General features: G+C 35.7%; 1 protein-coding gene across 17 annotated transcripts in view; it reads right to left on the bottom strand.

The window, feature by feature from the left end:
* Positions 1-24,007, bottom strand: part of MAP2 (microtubule associated protein 2) — a 259,216-nt gene that overhangs the window by 25,250 nt on the left and 209,959 nt on the right. For 9 of the 17 annotated variants that reach the window (XM_011369630.2, XM_023536262.1, XM_023536263.1 and 6 more), the window contains 6 exons: positions 22,209-22,322; positions 19,962-20,039; positions 4,711-8,454; positions 4,298-4,504; positions 3,995-4,129; positions 989-1,050 (listed from right to left, as the gene is read on the bottom strand). In XM_011369630.2, the coding sequence (XP_011367932.1) occupies positions 989-1,050; positions 3,995-4,129; positions 4,298-4,504; positions 4,711-8,454; positions 19,962-20,039; positions 22,209-22,322 (4,340 nt within the window). Of the gene's footprint in view, positions 1-988; positions 1,051-3,994; positions 4,130-4,297; positions 4,505-4,710; positions 8,455-10,213; positions 10,754-19,961; positions 20,040-22,208; positions 22,323-24,007 lie in introns of those variants that run through there. The other 8 variants (XM_023536274.1, XM_023536271.1, XM_023536275.1 and 5 more) reach the window with 6 other exon arrangements.

The raw sequence follows: 24,007 nt of genomic DNA on the forward strand, positions 1-24,007 counted from the left end.
ACAAAAGAAGAAATGTGAAAGATTTATAAACATATGGAGTTAAATAGTATTAATACAACCAAATTAGAACAATATCTTTCAACTCCATAACTGGCCAAACATAGGAAAAGTCTAGTAATACCAAGTAACAATAATGAACATGGGCACACTCTCATATACAGCTGGAGGACATAAAAGTCAGGAGACTCTTTCTGAAGGACAATTTGACAACATGTAGCAAAAACCTTAAATATGGACTTTGTTCTTGAAACAATAATTTCACTACTAGAAAATTATCCTAAGGAAATATAGATGCATTCATAGATTTAGCAAAAATATTTCTATAGTGATATTGTTAAAATAACAAAAAACAGTTTGAATGTCAAATAATAGGGAATTCATTAAGTATATCACTATAAATAAAATGCAATGTTATGTAGTCATTAAAATGATGTACAAGAATGTTTAATAATATGGAATTCTGTTTACTGTCTGATTAAAGAACTGATACACAATGATTTCATTTTTTTTATTAAACCTGTAAATGAGCAGAAAAAAGGTTTTACGTCAAAATGGTAACTAGTTATCTTTGGATGAGGGGATTTTAATATATTTTTACTTGTTTTTGCTCATCTACATAAACAAATATGTATTATAAAATATAGTTTTGTGCTGATTATAATGGTTTATCTTGAATCTATATAAAGTAAATAATTGGGCTCCCCTATTTTTGCCAGATCATTGTACCGTTTGTTTCATACGTTTTGTCTTACTACTAAAGAGGCAGCCTAAATTTCAGCTCTGCTCTCACCAACTACCATCACATGTCCTTCCAGAAGACATTAAGACATGCCTGAATGCCACCAAGACTCATTCTGGGTGACTGAACAATTTAAGATGACATTTAAGAATAAACGGCTAAAGTCTAAATTATATCTAATGTTATTAAATGTTGCCACTAATACCAAAGGGAGCATCAAATGAAGAACAAAGAAGTTGTTCTACTCACAGAGACCTTGTCCTTTGCCTGTTTAAATACACTGGGAGCCTGAGTTGATTCACCACCTGCTGCTGTGGAAAAGAGAAGACACAAACAAACAACCCCAAACTTAGTGGCTAAAAACCACTTAAATGCATTTTTCAATACCCTTTGGATGTTCAATTGTGTCAACAGACTAATGCAAAGCAAAATGAATTTTGCTTATTTTGAGACTCAAATTCAGTTTCTGAAGAAAACTGAATTATAACAACATTATAGCATGTGGTTTCCACTAGAGTGTGTGCCTATTAATATAACCCCGTGTTTACCAAAGCACAGGTAAGCACACCGAATAATTTTCTGTTGGTTACCAATGTACTCTTAAATTACTATTACATGAGGATAGATCCTTTAGAATGGAAGTCACACAATAATAATCTGAATGCTGTGGAGTTGAAGGAACAGGGGACTGACTGGTTTCTAGGGTTGGCATGATATAAAAGACAGTTCATGGGAATTTCCAAACCCTTTTTCTGTAGCCATTGGCATACGTACAGATATTTCTGCATTTTATATTCCAAACTATCTTGGTCAGCCAACCCCTTTCTCTTTGCACCCTTTCATTTCACAATATGAATGACACATTTGTTTGACGTGAAACACACCACATGAGAAGAGAAGGGGAAAAAAAAAAAGCTTGTCAAAGAGAGAAAACATGAGAGGAATTTTAAATTCAGTAATACAGAACATGTTCTACACATGCACTTACTGTATGAAATTATTACCACATCTGTTACTGTTGTTGCTCTATTTAATACTTCTGGTTTCAATTTTAAACTCTGTATCTTTAGCATATTTTCTGTTGATGACTTACCTGACTTGACTTAAATATCTCTCATGATTGAAAACAATTCTTTGCGTTTTGGAAAACTATCTGTATTTAAAGTTGTGCTTAGAAAATGAAAGACATGAGCTTGTGTGTTTACTTCCTCCTTAATGTATTTCATGAGAGAGAAAACCTCAGGAAAAAAAATACTTATCCTTATAAGCACTTTGAGTTAAGTTTCAGAAAGGTTTCTTATGCCATCTGCAGCTCTAACACAAAAATAATAACTGTCTACAATATGCTATATACTATTTAGAACCAGCTAGTAAGATTATTCACAGATCCTGGAACTGATTATTTTTTTGAAGAAGAAGATCCTGGAACTGATTTTTTTGAAGCAGCAGCAGCAGCAGTGCAAAATTATGCCTCCTTACTATTTCTATAATATATCTCAAATTTCTGCGACATATATAGTCTGCTTCAAGCCAATGACACCCATGTTTGGTATATGCTTTCTGCTTGAGTATTTTAATATTTGAATAGAATAAGAGAAGATCCTAATTAGTCTAAATATGATAAATTTTCTTTAATAAGTGAATGAACAAAGGCAATTTACTCTGTGAGGTAAACTGAATACCAATGACAGGTAGGTATTTCACCAAATCATTTGACATTTCCTCTGAAATCCCACAATCTTGACATAGTCTTTCATTTTTCTCAGGTAAGATATAGGATTTTAATGCCCAAACCAAGAGATTCTGCCCACCCAAGCATTTGTCTAACTAAAAGAAAAATTCCAAGTTTAATAAAAATTAACTAAGATGTGATATAAGATTTAGAGATGTCATGTTAATTCCTGTTAACTTAGAGGAACTCCTTATCTTGAACCTTTATAATCAAGGTTTGTGTATAATTATAAGCCTTCCACTTTCAAATACTGCCTTAGAGACTACTTCCTGAAGGAAAGCACATGAAAGAATTCTTAAGTGAAAAAAAAAACAAATACAAAATACTTGGAATTTTTAGTGGCTATCATGAAACCATTAATTATCTTGATTTTCTTTTTCTTATAAAGGTTAATGCCACTCTTAACATTTAAAACCATCTGAATATTTATAAAAAGGCACTTCAAATGTATAATGAAAAGGAAAATATTCCTTTCAGATTTAGTAATCTCATATCTTATTTCGTAGACTGCAAGTATTAACACTTTATAAATGATAAAATAAAACATATTATAAAATAAGATGATCTTAGTACAATTATACATTTTAATAAATACTTAGCTCTAAAATTTAGGAATAGATTTCTCATTACAGATATTTGTGTGATTTTTATATGATTTGTAATGTTTCACACCTTCATTCCACCACTTTTTTCAACAGTGAAAAACAAGCATATTGAAGAAGACCTAATAAGAAGAAGATAGTGAAATACGAACAGACATAAGTTTTCAAAAATTTTGGGGGAATAAGTTTTACCTTTGAATTTTGAACACAGAATTATATAGAAAAATTTAGCAGTTTGAATCCAACACATTTAAGAAAATCTCAATGATATAATGTCAGCTAAGAGATGTAGTACCGTAGGAGGAAAGCCTTCGTAATTTTGAATATGAGACATAAAATCTGGGATTACCAGACAATTTCCTTTTCCTTTTTTTCTTTTTTACCTTTGCTTTCCAAAGTAATTTTGCAACTACTGTTTTACCCCGGATTTGCTTTTCATTTTCAGTCTCAAAATCATCATGCATTCTTGGTGGTTTTCAGTAAGTTCATCAACATCAGTAACAGATTTGGCAGTAACAGTATAGAAAATAGGACGAATATGTATGAGTTTAAGCATGAGGAAGATAAATAGGCAAAATAATGAGAATGCATACCACGGTTATATTCATCGCCATCGTCTAACCAAACACACAGAATGAAAATAGGAATTCCCAGAACGTGAAACTAGAGCACAATGCCAAGATACAATCACTGTTAAGTCTGAGCATGACAAAGAAACAGATGGTCATGACCTCTTCTGCAGGGAGGGAAAAAAAAAAAAAAGAATAATGATACAAGACACTTAATAGCGAAATCACTCATGACTGCTGAGATTCTTGGAAGAAAAACAAATGAAGAAGCTGCTACGGTAATGAGATTTAAAAAAAAACGAAACAAAACATGTCTATGTTTGCCAGCCACATTGCAGAATTGAACAGTCACCTGTCGTTTTCCGCTTAACACAGGAGAGATGAGTTGGTCTAGTATATTTGATAGCAGGTTTTAAAATGAATTTCCTGGAGGGAGAGTGGGCCTGAACTTCTGTTTTTTTAGCAAGTTCAGCCTTCTTATAAACTGCTATGAATAAGAAAACACAAAAAGCATACCATCAGGAAAAAATAAACACTTGGAGCAAAACTGAATAAAATTTCATAAATAGTTACCACTGTTAGGCAGTTTCTTCTACAAAAGAGTCATAATGAATTACTTCAAAAACATTTTTAAAGAAGTGATTGTTAAATGAACCTTTTTTCCTTCTCACTTCATCTCTGGAGACTGTGCTAGGTTCCTTTTTAGCTATTTTTCTTTCAGGGGTGGAAATTCTGCCTCTCCCGGTTTTAAAAGGCTTTTCTTTTCTATGTTTCTCAAGAGATGGTCTCCGAACTTCCTTTTCAGCTTTCTCCTCTTTAGGAATAGTTTCTAACTGTTCTGTCATGATGCTCCTATCATCATCTGCGGATCAAAGCAAATCATGACAACAAGAACAACAACAAAAACATTAGTAACAAATGTACAAAATCCTTCATCTATTTAACAAAATGCAAAATAAAGAGATAAAGGGATATTTAAAAATGTTTAAAATGAAAAAAGAATTCCATTAGGTTACGGGATTTTATTTGGGAGCAGAAAATTAAAAAAAAAAAAATAATAATGCACACCTTGCGTGTCCACCCAGAGGCTGTCAGCATCCATGATGGAGTCATCAATGGTGGTCTCGTCTTTGTAATCGTCATAGGTTTCCGTCTTATATTCTGAGAGCGCAACCTCTTCTCTCTCGGGAGAAGCCGGAGCCTCCGGGGAGCCATCCTTGGGCTCTGCCTGGGCTTCAGCTGCCTCTTCTACTTCGAGCTCTTCTTCAACCTGAGGGGACGGCCTCCTTTCCACTTCAGGCTGCTCTAGGGCTGCAAAACGCACGCTGTGGGAACCCAACTCCCCTTCATCAGTTGTGGTTTGCACGACAGTGATGAAATCATCCTCAATTGTCACAACAGACTCAATCACTCCTTTGTGTTCACCTGGGCAGGTCTCCACAAATTCCTCCCTGACACCTGGGACACCCAGGTCGGTAATTTGAAGGGTGTCTGAGCGAAAAAGCAGTTTATCATATTCTCCGCGGGCTTCTATCTCTTCTTCTTCGCTCTGAGCTTCTGCTGGTTCAGCCCCAACGGCTTTAAGCAGTGGCTCTACAATGTCAGAGGGTGTGATAGATATATCTGGGGTCTCTTTGCTTTCTTCTTTCGGCAGCTGAATAGATTCCATCTGGACATCCGCTCTCTCATCTGGGGCTAAATCAGCTTCTGAAACAGCAGGTGCACAAGGTATCTCCACTGACAATTTGATGGCAATATCATCTTGAATTAGAGAAGATTCTGGAGATGTTTCCTTCTTGCCTTCATCAGGTTTCAAGGACTCTATAGTCAGGCTTTCATGCTCACCACTGGACTCGTAGGATTCTTCCTTGTCTACAGCCTCCTGGTGCACCAAGTCAGGCTTGGCCACCTTCTCCTTGACTTCTGTCTCACTGACTTTGGTGGCTTCTTTCATGTGGCCAGACTCAGTACCCATAAGTGCATCTGCCTCCTGAGGTGCTGCAGATAAGGGAGCGAGGTCCTGTATAGCCTCTAGTTTAAGCTCTGTTGCCTTTCCAGCATCTATTAGCCCCGAGGCCATCTGTCCAAAGTCACTGATTTTAATATCTAAATGACTCTGGTCAGTTTTTTTTGCAGCAAAATCCAGTTCTGGTTCAGCTTTTTTGGATGGTTCTACCTCAGCTACTTCTGGCACTGAACTAAGACCCTTCTCTGTTTTCTCAGCCATGAGAGGTAATGCATCTTTTGATATGGTCAGTTCTTTGGCCAAAGCATGGTCGTAGGTTATTCCTAATCCAAATGTTTCAACTTTATCACCAGCCTCTTCTGTTTCCTTAGCATGGTCTTTTGAATCAGTATGTTCTTCACTCTTTTCTAATACAGTATCCAGCTTATCATTAGCTTTCTTCTCCTGATCAAACTCCCTACCCAGTCCTGATTTGTCACCAGAAACAGGTGGGGCTGCTTCTTTCTCAGCACTGAACTCATCTTTGACTCTTCCGGCAGCTGCCAGTTTTACTTCAATGAGTGAAAGGTCTGTGGCCAAATCTCTTCGCACTTTATCATCAGGGCCTTCATAAAAGGAACCGCTCTCTCCTGATAAATTCTCACTGTCTTGAACAGGTGATGGGAGTGGGACTGTGTACTTATTGAACACACAGTAGCCTAGGTCTTCGAGCTGACTGTCCGTTTTAACAATGACATGGTTTTCATCAGTGACAGGGGGCAACCCAGTAGTACTCTCCTCGACCACAGTCTCTGATGGGACTGATTTCCTCCTGGCAACCTCAACGTCTGCACTCACAGAAGCTAGTCTTGATCTTGTGCCTGCCAGATCTAACATTTCAGGCAGGTCAGGGGCCATGACAGAACCATTTTTGTAATATTCTTTGGCTAGGAAAGGTGACTCACACGACGTCTCGACTTGAGCATTTCCCTCTCTGGTAGCTTTTTCTCCCTCTGTCTGTTCTTCTTCCTCTTTGCTTTCTATTGGGAAGCAAGGGGCTTTCTCCAGTGCAGGGGTAGTGGCTGGAAGGTAATCATCTCCTTCATCCATACTTCCACTAGTGTTGGTTAGAATATCAGAAGCCAGAGGAGAGAGATCATGCCCCCGACCAAAGTTAAATCCGAGGGCTATGGAATCAAGGCAAGACATGGGCAAATTGATTGACATGCTTCTTTGTTCTATTGCAGACCTACCACCAAGTCCTAAACTCCTGCTTAGTGTCAAATCGTCCTTATTCTTACTGTGGAGATCCCTTTTCTCCCCGTATACTTTTGGATCAATAGTGAACATTCTTTCTTGAGGAGAACTGGGTTCTTCAGGCAAGTCAGATGGATAACTCTTTGCAAGAGAGCTATACCCTGCTTCTTGTGCTGGAGCACTGGGCTGGGATTCTTTACCTGCCTGAAGTCCCTTGTCACCATTTTTAAACATAGGAGATACAGTATCAAAAGACTCTTGGGCACTTTCTCTCGTGTCACTCAGTTCATAGTAATCACTGCCTGGTTGGATGCTTTTTGTCACTTCTTCTTTCAAGGCAGATGTTTCAAAGTACTTGGACATTCCTGATTTATCTTCATAAAATGGCATGTCAAGCTCAGCTGATGTTGCAGCCCCAACTCCTTCAACCTTACTATCTTTGTCAGCAATTTTTTCTTCAAAAAGGTCCTCGATCGCACTCTTTTCACTTAGTGCGGCTGGTTCGTTCATGACTTTCTCCAGTGTCTTAGAGGTCATGGCTAAATTTGTAACTGCGTGCTCCAGACTCACGGGGAATGGCTCCTGTTTTAATGTACTCGTGGTAGGCTCTTGGCCTTCCTGTTCTTTTGGGAGAGTGTGTTCTGTGGAGGGCTGTATTACTCCTGTTTCTTTATCCATCGGTTTTGAGGGTTCGCTGTCTTTTGGCATGGTTTCTTTGTCAAAAATGGTTGTTTTTTCTTCAAGCTTTAGATGAGGTTCCTTTTCAGTAAGTATAGATTCCTGTCCACTAAGGGTGGACATCTCTTTTTCCTGCACACTTTCTTGTTTCATTGCTTTGTCTTCTCCTAAAACTTTCTCTGGGACACATTCTTCCATAATGTGGGCAACTTTGGGTGAAGTAACTACCTCTAAGGCTGGCGCTTCTGCCATTTTATCAGGTTTATCTTTATGGGGCTCTTCAACTTTAGAAATATCTTTGGCAGTCACCGGGCCACCGGTTTCTTCCAGAGATTTTTTGTCATCTGGTTGTAAGAGTGTGGGGGCAAAAGGTGATGCTTCTGCAACTATTTCATTCTTCATGACATCTACAGGAAGAGTAAAGCTTCCAGCCTGAAAGGGGCTTGGCATGGGAGAATCAAATTGTTTCCCTTCCCATTTGGGGATATCTTCAAAAACATCTTTTTTCTTCATGGGTGTTAGAGGGCCAGGAGATATTGGAGCAACTAAACCCCACTCGTCCTTTTTTGCTTCCATTGGCATTTCGATGAACCAATCCTTTTGCTCTTTTGGAGCTTGGGTTTCTTCAGGGAGGCCAATACCAGGTACCACTAGCCCTGATTCTGTCTTCTGTTTTGTTTCTTCTAGGCCGGCACCAAGAGTGTGCCCAAACAGAGTGAGAGGTGCTCTTCCTTCTTCTGTGCCTTGCATGTCCTTTTTATCAGGGAAAGTTTTACTTGTCTCAGGCTGAGAAACTAAGGCAGCATGTTTAAGGTCTTCACCAGGCTTACTTGGTTCCTCTGACTCCTTTTCCTTCTTGTCTAATGGCTCAGCTAAAGAGGCAGTCAATTCCTGTTGATCATGGAACTCCATCTTCGAGGCTGTAAGTAAACCTGAAGTAATTGGGTTGATTTTTAAACAAATAATAGGCAAGTGCTTTCAGGCAGTAAGCTTAAAATTATATTTTGAAATGACAAATGAATGGCAGGGTGAAAAGAAAAACTATGAAACATGCAAGCATGCTGCCCATTTAAAAATCAATATGAAAATGCCAGAATTGAGATATAGTTGTACTATTATTAAAATGAACTCTAGCTGTGAATTAATGCATACAAGAATTGTAATAAGAGCATATTTTGAATATTCTTTTTTCCTTCCTTTGTTTGTTTGATCTCTCCTAAATAGTATGTGATATGTATTGTAGTAGAAACAAATTTTATATGCCTTCTACACATAAAAATTATGCATTAAAGAATACTGAATAAGTACCTAATACTAGGGTACAAAAGAACATATATATACATATATATGTATATATATGTATATATATATAAAAGACTACAAATGAAAAAAATTGATTTCTATTGAACTTTTTCATCTATTTTCTCATTTTAAAGTGAATTAGTAGATCATGGGCAGAAGGCCAATTAATTTATAATGAATGTTAATAGTTTCAATTAACTTGATCAATGAATGCTGGGACTAATTTGGGGGTCACTGACAGATTAGTGACATAACTTTTTAGAAATCATTGAGAGTAAATTTCAGGAATATATATAAATATTTGCTATTGACTTTATATCATATGGCCTAAGAATCGATAAGTCAATTTCTACAATATATTCAAAATTCTTAATTCTTAATCATTAGTTTGTATGGTAGATGTAAGAAAATCTGAATCACACTGTTAATACTGGGAAGTCTTGTGAGTAACAAAACTTTAAAGAGAGTCAGCTATTAAAATGTCTTTCTCTCTTTGGTCATGACCTCATTTCCTGGAACACAACCAACCGGTGAAGCATTCACCAATATTAGCTTTATTGATGCTAATATTAAACGATTCTTTTTAAATTTTTATTTGTTCACCAATCAAAAAGTCTTCAGAGTCTCACTTGTATTTTAAGGTCAAATATATTTCATGATGGTCATTAGGGCTAAATGCAATTATCTGGAAAAGAGTTGGGAAAAATAAAATTTAATCATCTCTCGAGAGCAAGTGTATGGATCATCATTACCTTATATGCTTGTGTGTCCTGTTGTAACAATAGAAAAGAAAACTTCATGAACTTCTAATAAATATTAGATGAATGAAAACTCAAGAGATATGGGGATGATCAAAGGGGTTGGCTGCCATGGAGAGGAAATGATATGAGAAGCATCAGCAGCTTTTAAGAAAACCAAACCAGTATCCATTGAAGCATAAAAAATACAGCATATTGCGGTTGCAAACAAAAACGATTCTACCATTTAAGCCTCTATGTGCCCAAATCCAACTCTACGATTTGAAATAAAAGCATATGAATTGCTGTCCCCAAAATAAAAATAAAAATATACATGTATTAGCAATGTGACTGGCAAACATTTGAGATGAAGGGAGGGCGGGAAAAAAGCTCACATAACATCATCAGCCTGGCTGCAAAGCGTATTGTATCATGGCAAAGTAAAACGAGGAATTAGCTGCAGTGGAAAACCAAGCTGTCGCACGGCATCTGTGCAAGCCACATTCTTTGTTCATTAAGCCTAAAACAGTGATCTTGGGATCATGAGAAGACTCAGCGATGGAATAGCATTGGAAAGGCATCAGTCAGGTTGGTTAAGCTGCTGGAGAGATCATTTGCAACAAAACACATGCAAATCCTAAGAAAGACACACCTTCCCCAGCAGAGGAAGGGGTTTTTACTTCTGGAGACACCTCCGTGACCTCTTTTACACTTTTCTCCTGTGGGGCCCTGGCTGGGGCACTCTCTTCGGGAACTACTTGGGCCTCCGCACTAGACTCCACTTGGCCCTCACTGAAGCCCTTGAGTTGGTCTGAGGCCTTGGCAGCCCCACACTCTTTCCCAGGAAGAGTGGCAGTTTTCTCTTCCTCAGCCACTGGACCCTCTAGCATTTCTTCTTCTTAGGGATGAAAAAGATGTTGACATCATGACCACAGAACAATGCACAGAACAACAGAAATATTATTCAAAAAACACTTTCAGCTCCATGATATTGACCTCACAAGAATCTTTTGCCATTTGGATGAGCAAATTAATATTCTAAAGTAATGTACACTAGTTATTGTTTGGAAAATTATATATAATCTGCTAATAATGATGCCTTTTAAAATCTCATTAAAAGGATATTTATTTTAAAACTTGAGAGCTGAAAGGGTTTTATTGTTCTATTACCACTTAGTGGAAATGGCAGTAAGTTGCACACACGGGGAAAGCTTGCTGTAAGTAAGAGATGGTGCTGCCGAATAACAGATGGTTGTGAAAAGACAGATGCGTTGATGTACTGGAAAAAACTTTTAAATTTGTTAGACATGTGCTGTTTTCTCCAATGCAAGAAGTCCCTATGTACGAATTTCTGATTACTTTATTTAAAACATGCAAACTCGGCTAACAAACTCTGGGAATGAAAAAAGGCGGGCCTCAAAATAATATCCAATCAATTACCTTTACAGCTTTATCATGAAGTCCATTAAAGTTATTTAAAATAGAATTTATTATTTCCAAGGTGAAAGACTACCTAACTCAATTTATTTTACCTTCACTAAATTATACAATATTAGAGAATATAAAAACTTTTAAAGCTTTCGAGGAGTAAGAAAAATATTTTGAAAAACAAAGTTCAGGTACAATTTCAGCCTATTTAAAAAAGTCTACCTCTAAGACACAACTGTTACCATATTACTAAAACTCCTGAAATAGTGGTAATATAGTTCATGCATGGTTCTCTTTGACACTAAGAAAGAAAACGTGCATATTATCTATAAAGTCTTATTTCTGCAATTCAAAACAAAATCACCAAGGGAAGATAACTGAGTGGCAACCAAATTGCCAAAATATCCCCCAAAAGATGTATATATATCGCATGCAAAAATGTTAACAATTAAGATGTAAAAAAAAAAAAAAAAAACTTAAGAAGGCCATGAATTAACCTGTTCATTTGTTTTGCATTTACACTTCAAATGCCAATAAAATGAATCCAATTTTATCACTTAAGAATTAGAGGGAATATATATAAGCTGTTTCATATTTCTGCAAAGGTAAGATTCTTCTAAAATTCCTAGGAAACAATCATACATTGTTTTAATGGCCCTGTGAGAAAGACTACAGATATAAAAAAAGGAATTTTCTTTTTTTGAGAAATATTAAAAACGCTTGGGGTTTGGGGGCTTGGGGAGAAAACTACTTTATTTATTTCCTCACATTTAGCACTCAGACGCTTTCGTTTTTGTAATTTAGTTATGCAAGTAATGTTTTAAAAATTGGTATTCTAATTTATTACAGCAATTTTTATAATGCCATAGAATTAGAGATTTTGATTACAGCTAAGACTTTTAATATAGCTGCTTTACTAACGTCGCCTTATCAGATGAAGTCTAATCAAGTTAATTTACATGTTTCCCAAATGCATGTAACTTTTTAGCCTTCCATTTTCTCATTTTGTATAAATCATGTTTATTTCCACTACATCTGTTCCTTATTGAAAAATTCATGTATTTTTCTTAATTGTTTTAAGTTCACACTATTAGAAGAACTTAGTTTCACTCAATATAGGCTATATTTCTTTGAGTTTCTGAGTCATTGGTGTTCTTTGTTTTCCAAAAGACCTTGGAAAAGTTTATGATTGTGAACACAATTGGTGAGAGTATTCTCCATTGCCTTAAAACCATTTAACTTTACATTTGTATTGTCCCACATAAAATGAAATCTGCACTTAAGCAAGTTATTTTTGCCCATTTGAAAATAATCTCTTCGTCTAAGCAAAAAAAAAAAAAAGAAAAAAAAAACTGTTAGCTTTAATTTTTTTTTTCTCTACAAAACTACCCAATTAGAAAGAGATAAATTGTAGCTGACCGGTCACTTATTTTATCCTCACCATAGCCAATTATACAGTAGGGTTGTCCATCTTCATAAAGCTGGAATGACAAAGGCTTTGAATCATTTCCTTCACTTTAGCCCAATTCTACTGATATGAGCCAAGATTTAGTCACCTAGGGGAGTTTCTGTAGTTTCTAGATAATTAAATGATTTGGAGAAGTCAATTTATTCCATAATATCTTTTCTACCCTAAACAGATTCTTCAATCTTTCTCTTTTAAAAAGCTATCATATTAACATAGCACTAAAAAGAAGGCTAATGCTATTTATATCTGGTCCTAATAATATTATATATCAAAGGTAGAAAAATTATATTCAGGATTATCTTTTTTGGTTTGGGTAAGAGAATATATTCTTCCCCGATTTATTTGCAAGGAGCAGAAAGGAGTCACTTAAATTAAACTTTTATTGCTTCCTCCCTCTCCATACTCCCCCTTTTTTTGCTTCCTTTTCAGAAGCAACAACACAGAAAAAGGAAGTTCTCACATGACTCAAGTGAGGTTTCTTTTATATAAATTGCTGAGGCACTGAGATAGATATAAACTTTAGAGGGACTTCACTATCATATGGAAAAAACAGGCTCCTGTACCTCCCACCACACATATGAAGGCACACTTAGTATGATGCATGTGGTCAAAGCTGCAGGCTGGGGAGGAGGAGTAAAAAGGGACCATGCTCGGTTCACCTTTCTCCTGGCCTAAGTGGGCCTCTGCACTCTGCGCTGGGACACTGGGGAGCACACTATAGGTGGTCCATTGTGAGCTGAACAAAGGATGCTCATAGTACTCGTCATCGGAATTGGAAGGGTCATCATCAGGCACAGACACCGAGATGGAGGGGGCTAGAAGTCTACGCCTCTCCCCGCTGGTGGCAGGTTCGTGGCTGGCGAACCTGTGTAGAGGACCCACTTGATCCTCAGCCCCTTCATCTACAAACAGACACACAGGAAGAAACTGCAGGGAAAACTGGACAAGACAGACACAAGATCAGACAGACAAGACAACACCTGCACAAGGACACAAAGGGCCACAGAAGCAGCACAGGGGGATGCAGGAGAATTAGCAAGATCAAGCTGATGGAAGATGGGAGACTGTGAATGTTTCATGCTTTGGCAGCCACTGAATTTAAACTATCCCTTAAGTAATCTTGCTGCTGATCTAAATGAATCAAATGCACTGACACCCCTACTGCATAATAAGACATTATCTACACATTCCTCTCAAACAGGTCAGAATAACCATGGAAACAGTGGCATAGAAACGAAGCATTACAAAAACAAATGCATTATTCGGAAGAAATATTTTCAAGTAGATTAATTCTTCTCATGCTTAAATCAATATATTTATAGTGAAAAAAAAAAAAGAAGGTTGTTAAGATCTAATGCCTTTATGACGATGGGGAAAACAGTCCTGTTTGAAGCACAACCTAAGATGCTTACATAGTTAGCATTTTGATTAATTTAATTTTAGTAAATTATTTTCACCAGAAAGTAATGTTTAATTTCAATCTTGTTAAGAAAAATCTACAATGCATTATTTTTCTTCCTGCCATGTTAAGAAAAGAGCATAGCTCTTTCTTTGGATGCTAACTCTTAGGCTAGGGGTATCCTTTTGAACACTGGTTTTCATTTGCATGATACTGAAAGTATATGGTTTTAAGAAAGTTCCCAGTAATATAAACTTATTTTCTTCTGCTATGCTTTCCTTCTGAAAGTTCAACAGAGATACAATTAGCTGAGAATTTCTACAGCGTTGACTTCAGATTCATTAAGACTTTATTCTGTGCAGTATCATTTGCACTACTGGCTCTTGGCCATTTTTATATTTCAACCCCCTTATGACATATTTCTCATTGAAATGCCAAAGAAACTGCTCTCATTTCTGTCTTTCCTGTGTCTTGGCTTAGAAATCGGCATTATTTAAATATATTTCCTTAGATACACAAGTGTAGATCAGTCTGCTTCACATTTGGATTCTTGTATATTTTAATGAGCTTCAATGATGATGACAATGAATAATATTTGGCATCTGATATGGTGCAGACACTACATCTCAGGCTGATGTATCGGTTCACTAAATTTCCTAATTACTATTTATTTACTTATATAGAAAATAACTTTAAAATTTCATAACTTTCAATAGGAATATCTGTATAGTTTTTATTCCTATCAAAATTTAAGCAGAGAGAATTAACACATTAATTTCAATATGAACTCTGTCTTTAAGGCAGTACCTTATTTTCAGCAACCAAGTGCTGACAACTAGAAATAAGTCTGAAATCATAAGGATACTAAAATAACATTTGGTAGAGAAAATACTTTTACAATCTTTTGATCACAGTATTTACTGTTTGTACCATGGAAGTTGTTTCTGGATGGGTTCTCAGGACTTTCTCAGCCACGATGCTTATCTCACCACAGAACAGCAGAAGACTAAAATTATATATCATCGTCTTAGTTTAAATAAGCACGATTTCTCAGCTGAGCAGATTTAATTGGCTGCAATCTGGCCTACCATACTGGCTGAATCATAAGCCCTGGGCTTGTCACATGTCCCAGCCATTCATATTTCCTCCAGTGACTCTCCAACGCTGTAAACTCCCCATGTATGTAAGTTACCTTTAAAATTTCTAATATACTCAACAGATTGTAAGGACAATCAACACATGAAAATGGCACCTCTCTGCTTTTTGAGATTATTTTCTGGGAAGTAGAGCAGACTATAGTACAAAACTAAGGAATTTCAGACTAGGAGCTGGTAGTTTAAAGGGGCTACTCCTTGGATGTTTTAACCTTTTGATGATTTTGACCTCCTCTTGATGCTATTGTTCTTTTTGTAAGTGCCAAAATGTGACAACAACTCACAGTCTTGCTTTAGATCTCTAAAATTTCAAAGAAACAATATTTTCTATTCTGACAACTTTGACTCTAATCAGAGAACAATGAAAGCAACAACAGCTTTAAGGGCTGCAGTGGAAAAGGAGCTTCTCTGTAGTGTTTGTCTGGACCTAAGCCAGGCAACTTCAAAAAGAAGTCTGGCAAAGCCCAGTCCTCTCTTGGTACTGTGAGTTGTATGTACTCTAAGTTTCCGTTAAGGACCCAAGAGCCTGAAGTCCAGCTACTCTACAAGTCCCACAGATGTGTCAGGGAAGTGATGGTCAGGGATAACCATGGCCCACTAAGTCCAAACAGTGCACTTGGTTTCCATGATAATGAAAGAAGATGATAGATTCTCATTTGTTATAGAATTATGTATGGCGGGTAATCTTGGTTCAGACCTAAAGGATGTGGAATACATAATGATTAGAAATAAATGAATTATTTATTTGGGAATGATTTGAAAAACAGTAAATTAGTCCAGTAGCTTGTAACAACAACAACAAAATCTCTCATTGGAAAACCAGTTAATTTTCATAGTCCCACACTAAGAGCCTAGATAAGAGATAGCTTTAGGGATGCAGTGGTTGTAGGAACTTAGATTTGGGTTTGAATTCTAGATAAGCCATAGACTAGCCAGGACATCCTGGCCAAGAGGTGGAAGTGAATGTTATCTATCTCTGTGGCTTGCTGGGAGGATTAAATGAGAAGATATCTGAGAAAGTGCAAAGCACAATCCTGGGCTCCATACGTGTTAACATCCTTCAACATACTCAGGCAAATTGTCATATACCTCTGCTCTTTCCTTTCATTTAAGACATCAAAGCTAGACATGAGAGATTTATGAAAAAGTAAATTCATCTCATAACAGTTAATTTTGCTGTTTAAGGTTAGTATTGAAAGCCTCTTTTTGTTATAAGTACACATGTTTTTGGGGACAGTTCTTTTGCCACAAGATATTATATTTCATTTAATAATATGATATTTGAAAGAAGAGGACAGTAGCCACATGAACCTTGGAGTTTTACATAGCTTTTTTTCATAATGATAAACTTCAAAAATGAAGCTTACCTGGTTTCAGTGGAGGAATACATTTTCCTAATTTGCTTTCAAACAAACTTTTTAAAAAACAAAGAAGCATTTGAAAATTTATATTGGGTAAAAGTCAGGTTTGCTGAGCAAAACCCAAGCTTGATATGTCAGCCCCCTTTGGAACAAATGAGTAGTCACTTCTGTAAGAAGCTGAGTCTCATGGTGTATCTGACTCAGTGATTTTTGTTTGTCCTGGCATCATACCTTCTGCCCTACTTACACTGTTGTCTGCCATCTCTAAGCCCTTCCCATTTTGCAAGCTTTTGACAGAAGACTCCTCAGTTTGTCAACGGGGTTTGCTGTCCCTAAGTAATATGGAGGGAAAACTACTTTCAGATTAGCAATTAGAATGTTTCTACATCACCGACAGAGGAAAACACCACCCTAGAATTCTGGAGCAAAGCTAAGAGGGCACAAAGATTCCTGGTTTTGTTTTCTGATGATTTCATTGTCTTGCATGGCTTCCAAATTCTAACAGTTCAGTCCAAATGACAACTATTACAGTTAGGCCAAAAAGAAAAAAGAGATTAATTTGAAAACATCATAACTAGTACAGTATTAGTTTACTATACCTGAGTTTCCTTTCTAAGTGTGCTACTTGTTTAACTTTTTTCATCAAAATCCCTTTAAATGTTTCTCAGAATAAGCACATAATCTGGGAATTATAAATATTGCATAGGTTATAAAATAATATTCATAAATGATAGTAATTAATATCTTAAATTATTTTTAGCGGAAGCTTTCATGCTTCTTTGGGAAAGAACACTTTTAAAAATGTTTGATAATTAATAAAAACTAAGCATATCCTCAAAATCATTGAACTACTAGATTTAATCCAAGAGCTCTCTTATATTTGTAGAAAAGGACTGGGCTTTGGCAGTCACTGTGCCTTTAAATTATAGTTGCTTCAAGGATGTGTCAAAGAGGATAAATTATCTCTAGACAAAAAAACCCACCTGTTCTCTTTCCACAGAACCTGCTATGAGCAATATATTAATGGAATTTTGTCTAGGTCTTTACAAACCAATTGTTTTGAAAAATTGAAGCATTGAATTCTACCTTGTGACTTGTCACTAATTTATTTTCTGATAAAACAAACTTAAAAAATTTTTTAGACATACTTTAAGAGTGGTTTAAAATAAAAGAGGATTGGTTTGATTGTCTAGACCACATATCTTTCACATATTTAAGGTGAGAATATTACTTGGACTTTTAAATTAATGAGAAGAGTTTGTAAAATATATACTTTAAAAAATATAACTCAAAAAAAGTTATCCTTTTAAAAGCAAATCATTAGGTCCTCTTATAGTTTAATAATTTTTCTGAAAAAAATTCAATAAAAATACAAGTTTGGTTTGAAAAATATTAAGAATAAAACATTTTCAAATTGCTTTCAACAGGAAGTATTAAGTTGACATTTTCTTTGACTATACTGAAACAGCCTGGGGAAAGCAATCCCAAAATATAAGGAAGGTAACTGTGGAAAGTGACACTTAAGTTACCAAAATGTGAAAGTGATACTATATTTTATGGATATATTTTCATTATATCTATTACATCAACTTCCAAAAAGCAGATGGGGTGAATTCCCAGATGGATGGGGTACCCTAGCACCCTTTCTGTTCCAACTCCATGTAAGAGTAAGAAGAGTAAATTACTTGACTTCTGGTTGACTTTGGAGTCAATATCATATCCCTCTTTGGATTAAGAGGATTCTCTCACACTTGAAAGGCTTTAAGTAGGAGCTCGAAACGTTTTCAATTACCTGAGAGAAGTACAGCTGTCATGGAAGTCTTTCCATTGTATTTCAACTAAAATCCAGGCTCCTGAGTCCTACTGGCTGCTTCTTATTCTCAGATTCTTCACTACTCTACCCTTTTCTCACTACCCATTAGGCACAAGACTCCTTCAGTTCCTTCATGCTCTTGCCTATCTGGGGTGGCTTTGCACATCTTGGTCCCTCTGTCCCCAAACTCCTTTCCTCCATCTTTGCTTGGCCAACAGGTCCTCATGTTTCCAGGCTCAGCATCTTAACTGTCCCCTCACCATCCAATAAAATAAGACTTCCATTTTTCTAACTTAAAGTTCCCTGTTCTTCTCCTTCCTAGTGATAATCCAATCATAAATTATATGTAAGCTTATTTATTGGATTTCTGTTTTCCACTAAACTGTGCTCCTTACAAATAGGGATCAAGTCTGTTTTGTTCACTAATATATATCCAGAATTTGAAGAGTACTGGGGACATTGTACATGCTCCATAAATATGTGCTGACTGAATGGAAGAACAAAAGGCAAAAAGAATCATTCAAATCTATGAATTAAAAGTTCAAATCACATTTTTCATGGAATTAACTAATAATCAGTGGCTGTTGTGACACTGATTATATACACTGATTATAGTCGCAAAACTTTCTTGTATTTATCAGAATAATTTATCTTGTTTAACATTAGTTCAGGCAGTAAATCTGAAAAAAGGCCTCAATTTAAGAAAGCAAAATCTCACTCAAAAAAGTTTTAGTTTATAAATCTGTGACAAAAATAAATCCTATTTATTGATCATTTGTAGTTCAGTAATTTAGGTAAATCTGTAGCTAGGAAATCAAAGAATATTTTAAATAAACCTAATTACAAATTATAAAAAGACTGAGTCTTCTGTGATATTCAGTTTTTAACACAATAAAATGATCTCTAAAGGAACAGCAAAAAGATAAAGAAATAAATGAATACAATGGTATAGATTAAAATTCTGATTTTAGTATATGAAAACTAAATTATATTAAAATAATAATTGAGCTGTAGCTCTCCTTTGCCTTCTTCTGTAATCCAAACAATACACATAAGTTAACTGATCTAAGTCAGAGAACCAATACTAGTTTGCTTTTTAAATAGCGCCATTCATCTCAGATTCTGAATGATTATTCTTCAAAGGCTTCCCTCTGTTTAACCAGCATGAATTGAAAAGCTGACGTGGCTTTGCATGTTGAGTAAATGTATAAATAGATTCATGGACAATAACAGGTCTCAGCAGGAAAGAAGACATGATTTCAGCTTCTAGTTCATTGCTTTCAATATCAGATTAGTTAACTTCTTCATTTATTTATTAATATTTATTGATACTTTGCAACAGGCCAGATCCTCAGGAAGGCCTTGGCAATACAATATTCAGCAAAATAGAGACAATTCATGACACTTCCTAAGTGCTGATTTCATGTATAATTCTTTTTGTTTGTTTAGTCACTTGTAAGAATTTTATCTTCTCTGTCAAAACATTGTACATTAAGTAAACTGGTTCTCTGCAGTTATTCTAGCAATTTAAACACAGCTATCTTTTCCTTTATCAAGCAGATTTTTTCCTTTTAGTTTACCATATTTCTCTACTTCGATTTTATATAGATAAATAATTATATATTTATTTAAAGTCTTTGTTTCTTCTTGACTATTTGAAACAGACAGCTCCCAAGCTGGGTCACATACTAACCCATACTGAAGTCCAATGCTTATGGATTGATATTTATTTATGCTTTACCAGAAGATAAACCTCAAAAAGTCCAATAGACCTTACCTTCCTCCACTGGGACAGTCTGTTCTGAGGCTGGTGATGGGGGTGGAGAAGGAGGCAGATTAGCTGTCTCTTCAGCTGCTAAAGATCAAACAATGGAAAAATGAGATATGACAATTAATCCTATTAGGCCAGTAGATGTGTAGGCAGTTCTGCCATCTGTAAAAAGGCCTCTCTATAAAATTCAGGGGAAGATTCAATAGTAAGCGCATTTGACTTATTTTTAGCTCCATTACCTGATTCACATATTTTTAAAAACCTAAAAAGAAAGAAGAACATTTAATATTTTAAAATAATCATTTGGTCTTCTCCATAAAAATGAATTAGAGATGCCTGATAAGATTCTATCATTAATCCCATTAATTTGTGTCTGCTTGTTCAATTAATAAAGTATTTCATTCTGGCCCCAGTCTATTTTATTCAAGAACACACAGGCAGGCATTTTAATTTAAATTTTACCTGATGGACTGAAAAACTATTAGAACTCTCTGTTGTTCAGCTTCTTGATTTGGAAACTAATGTTACCTTGATCATTCACAGTTATTTTAGGTAATGTATTTTTAAACAACATTTTGTCACCTGAGTCTAATATTGAAACCCACCTTCTATATGTACTCTCAGAAAAGAAAAATGAAGCTATCACAGCAAGAGGCAACCTTCAGACAGAAACCATGTACAAGTGGGAGCTGAGTAATCTTCTGACCTTGACATTATACATGAAGAAGGACTAAAGACAAAAGTTCTAAAACAGCAGTCTCCAGCCTTTTTGGCACCAGGGACTGGTGCTCCTATGAGAATGTAATGCCTGATGATCTGAGGTGGATCTGAGGTGGTGGCCGCAAATACAAATGAAGATTCGCTCACTGCCCGCTCACCTCCTGCTGTGTGGCCTCATTTCTAACAGGTCAGACTGGTACCCTTTTGCGGCCCAGGGGTTGGGAACCTCTGTTCTAAAAGATGTAATTCATTTACAGTTAACTCTAAATTTTCCTCTTCAAGACACTTTATGACCACTCATATATGAAGGTAACAAATTTCAAAAGGAAATATTTATCAGTCAGGTCAGTGATAAAATCTATTTTAAAGATTATGTGAATATTTATTTTATAAAGTAGTTAGTAGAGGCAGCTTTGGGATGACAGGACTCTAGTTTCTTGACCCTGTGGACGTCTACATGGCATATTTCAAGGTTCCAAATTAAAAGAGAAAGGTGAGGGTTTCTTTTATTTCAAAGAATAGAAGTGAATCACAGACAAAAGGTTTATGTTTTAGATAATTTTTTCCCTGTTTTAAGAAAAAAGTCCTTGATAATCACACAACATTTTATTGAAAATAATGAGAGTATTTTAAATTATTATTCTGGGGAAGCAGAATTTTTTATCGCTTAATTTTTAATAGACAATTGATGAGATGCTGATAAGAAAATCAAATATTAAAGATACGCTACATTGTAAGAGAGAAAAAATATACGTACTATTTTTAGGCTTTAAAAACCATACCTTTCTATGGATTACGTCTATGAATCTATGAAATAAATGTATATATTGAACCTAAGAAAGTTTTGTTTCTTGTGTATATATCTAAATTTATCTATCTAGCTAGCTAGCTAGCTATCATCATTGGAGAGTAGGGGCAGCAAGCTCTTGGCTAAGAGTGTTTTTCTTGGCAAGCACCATTACGATACCTATTTGGCTATGGAGGGCACTTGACTTGTGACCAAGGGAGAGAGCAATGCCATCTCAGTGTCCTTAAATGAAATAAGTAAAGACCAGTACTTTATATGGAATATAAAATCACTGATGATTCTAACAAAGCTCTGGCTGTAGGTTTTATGTAGCTGGTTCAGGGAGACCCAAAAAAGACTGTAGTATAGACAATCATTCACCGAAGCCCACAAAGGGAAAAAATCATCTCTAATTAAAGTATCACTACAGGTTCCTTATGAGTGGGGGCCATAACATCAAAATGCATTGGCTTTATTTTTATAACTATGTTGGTCTGGAAATGAGAAATTAAGGGCAATTTAGGGGCAAAGTCTAACTATAAGCTGACCACCCTAAAGATGACCCAAACACCACAATAACTCTAATGACAAAGGTAAAATAAGTCCCAATGCATCCCAACAGAGGTGTCTGATGCTATATGTAAGGATAAAATCTGAGATACGGCCCATTTTGGAATATGAAGACTTGATCTTGTGATCAGTGTGCAGCAGACACGGCCTCTGATCTGAGGTTCTTTCTTATTTACCTAAAGGCAGAGCTTCAGGCTGATCTTTATGCTGAGCTTCTTTCTCTTGTTCACCTTTCAGGACTGCTACAGCCTCAGCCGTGACTACTTGAACTATCCTTGCAGACACCTCCTCTGGAATACATAGTAGCAAAAGGAAAAAAAAAATGATGGGATGTCCAAAACAGGTAGCAAAGAGAAGTAATTAAACAACAGTCAATTAGAATTTCATTTCCTTTGTCTTCCCCCAAAATAGTTCAATACAATTTATTAAATTACAGATAAAGCACAAATACATATATTGTAAGCAAAAAAAGAAAAAAAAAATTGGCGTCCTAAGCAAAATAAAAACAGAATAAAAGAAAAATAATTAATTTGTATGACAGTTTATATTTATAAAGCTGTTTATATAAACAGAAACATTTTGATTTATTTTGTACCTAGTAAAAATTCAAAGAGGAGAGAGGATTCATTTTGGATTTAACTTAAAATATGTTTTGTAGTTTTGCTAGTTTTCTAGAAAAGTGTCATTAAAATAAGTTTTTGTGCTGATTTGCAGAAATACCATGATTTAAAGTCTAAAGAAGATGCCTCAAGTATGAATTTGTGATTAAACAGCATTATCCAGGATCAGTGTAAACGAGACTAATTCAGAAAATCATGTTAAGATAAAGTTGGAATGAAATATATGGAAATGATATATCAGATGGTCTCTTTCTTAAGAGTTACTATTTTTCTTGATAGCAGATGCTTTAAAGATCTTTAAGGCCATATAATACATACCAATGTAGTACAATAGTTTCATTAAAATTGGGGCGGGGAAGGGAGAGTTATCATTAAAATGATCAGTCTGTGAGAAGCCAGATAACTAGCTTTTAGCCTGAAATGGCATCGACTGGACCATATCAATGCTAATTTTATATAACCTAGTCAGAAAAATATTCCAGGTATGATGTTCCACATTTCAACTAAAAATGAAAGAAGCCTTTTGAGATTAAAAATATATTATAGGTTAGAAATAAATTCTGCAGACTCTAACCTTCATTATCTCTATATAAAAACATCTACCATACAAAGAAATAAGCCCACTTATAGCCAGAATAGAAACAAATTGTACTGGACAAGAGGAGTAGGGTGAGGTTTGTTCTCATAATTTTAGTTACGATTTTAGAATGAATATTTCATTAAAGTTTTATTATGGCTCATGATCAGAATTTGCCAATTCATAAGCAGGTTGGAAGAGATCTGCCTGTTTTTACTTGGTTTAGATTAAGCATCCTCTGGAAAGTCTTCCTCACCCCGCCCAGGATGACAGAGGGTATACTGCTTAAAAACTAGGCTTTCAAGATAAGGAATCTGCTTGGATAGAATTTATCTGAACTTCAAAAGTTTCTAAAGGTATGAACCAAGGAAACATACTCTCAGACCTGCTCATCTATCTAAACTATACAACTACCATTCCTGATTATATTTTGAATCAGTCTCTTTCCCCCTCCATTTCGTCCTTCTTCCCCTCTTCCTACCTCTCCCAACCTCCTCCCCGCCTCTGCCTATCTACCTACCTATATATCTTGTGGATTAAATAAGATAGTGTAATAAATAATCTATCTTACTTGTATATATTAATTTTCAATGAAATTCAGACATTTAAAAATCAATAGAGTGATTCTGAAGAGTTCCACAAGGCATGATAACCCCTGTCTACTCCTGAGGACAATTAGCAACACGAAAGGTTCTTTTTGAAATAAAAGATTAGACTACATTTTAATATTTCATTACTTAGTTTCTTTTACCTCCTTATTCCCTTTCTTAATCTCTGC

This window comes from Pteropus vampyrus, unplaced genomic scaffold (assembly GCF_000151845.1).
Source record: "Pteropus vampyrus isolate Shadow unplaced genomic scaffold, Pvam_2.0 Scaffold152, whole genome shotgun sequence".
Taxonomy (NCBI): domain Eukaryota; kingdom Metazoa; phylum Chordata; class Mammalia; order Chiroptera; family Pteropodidae; genus Pteropus; species Pteropus vampyrus.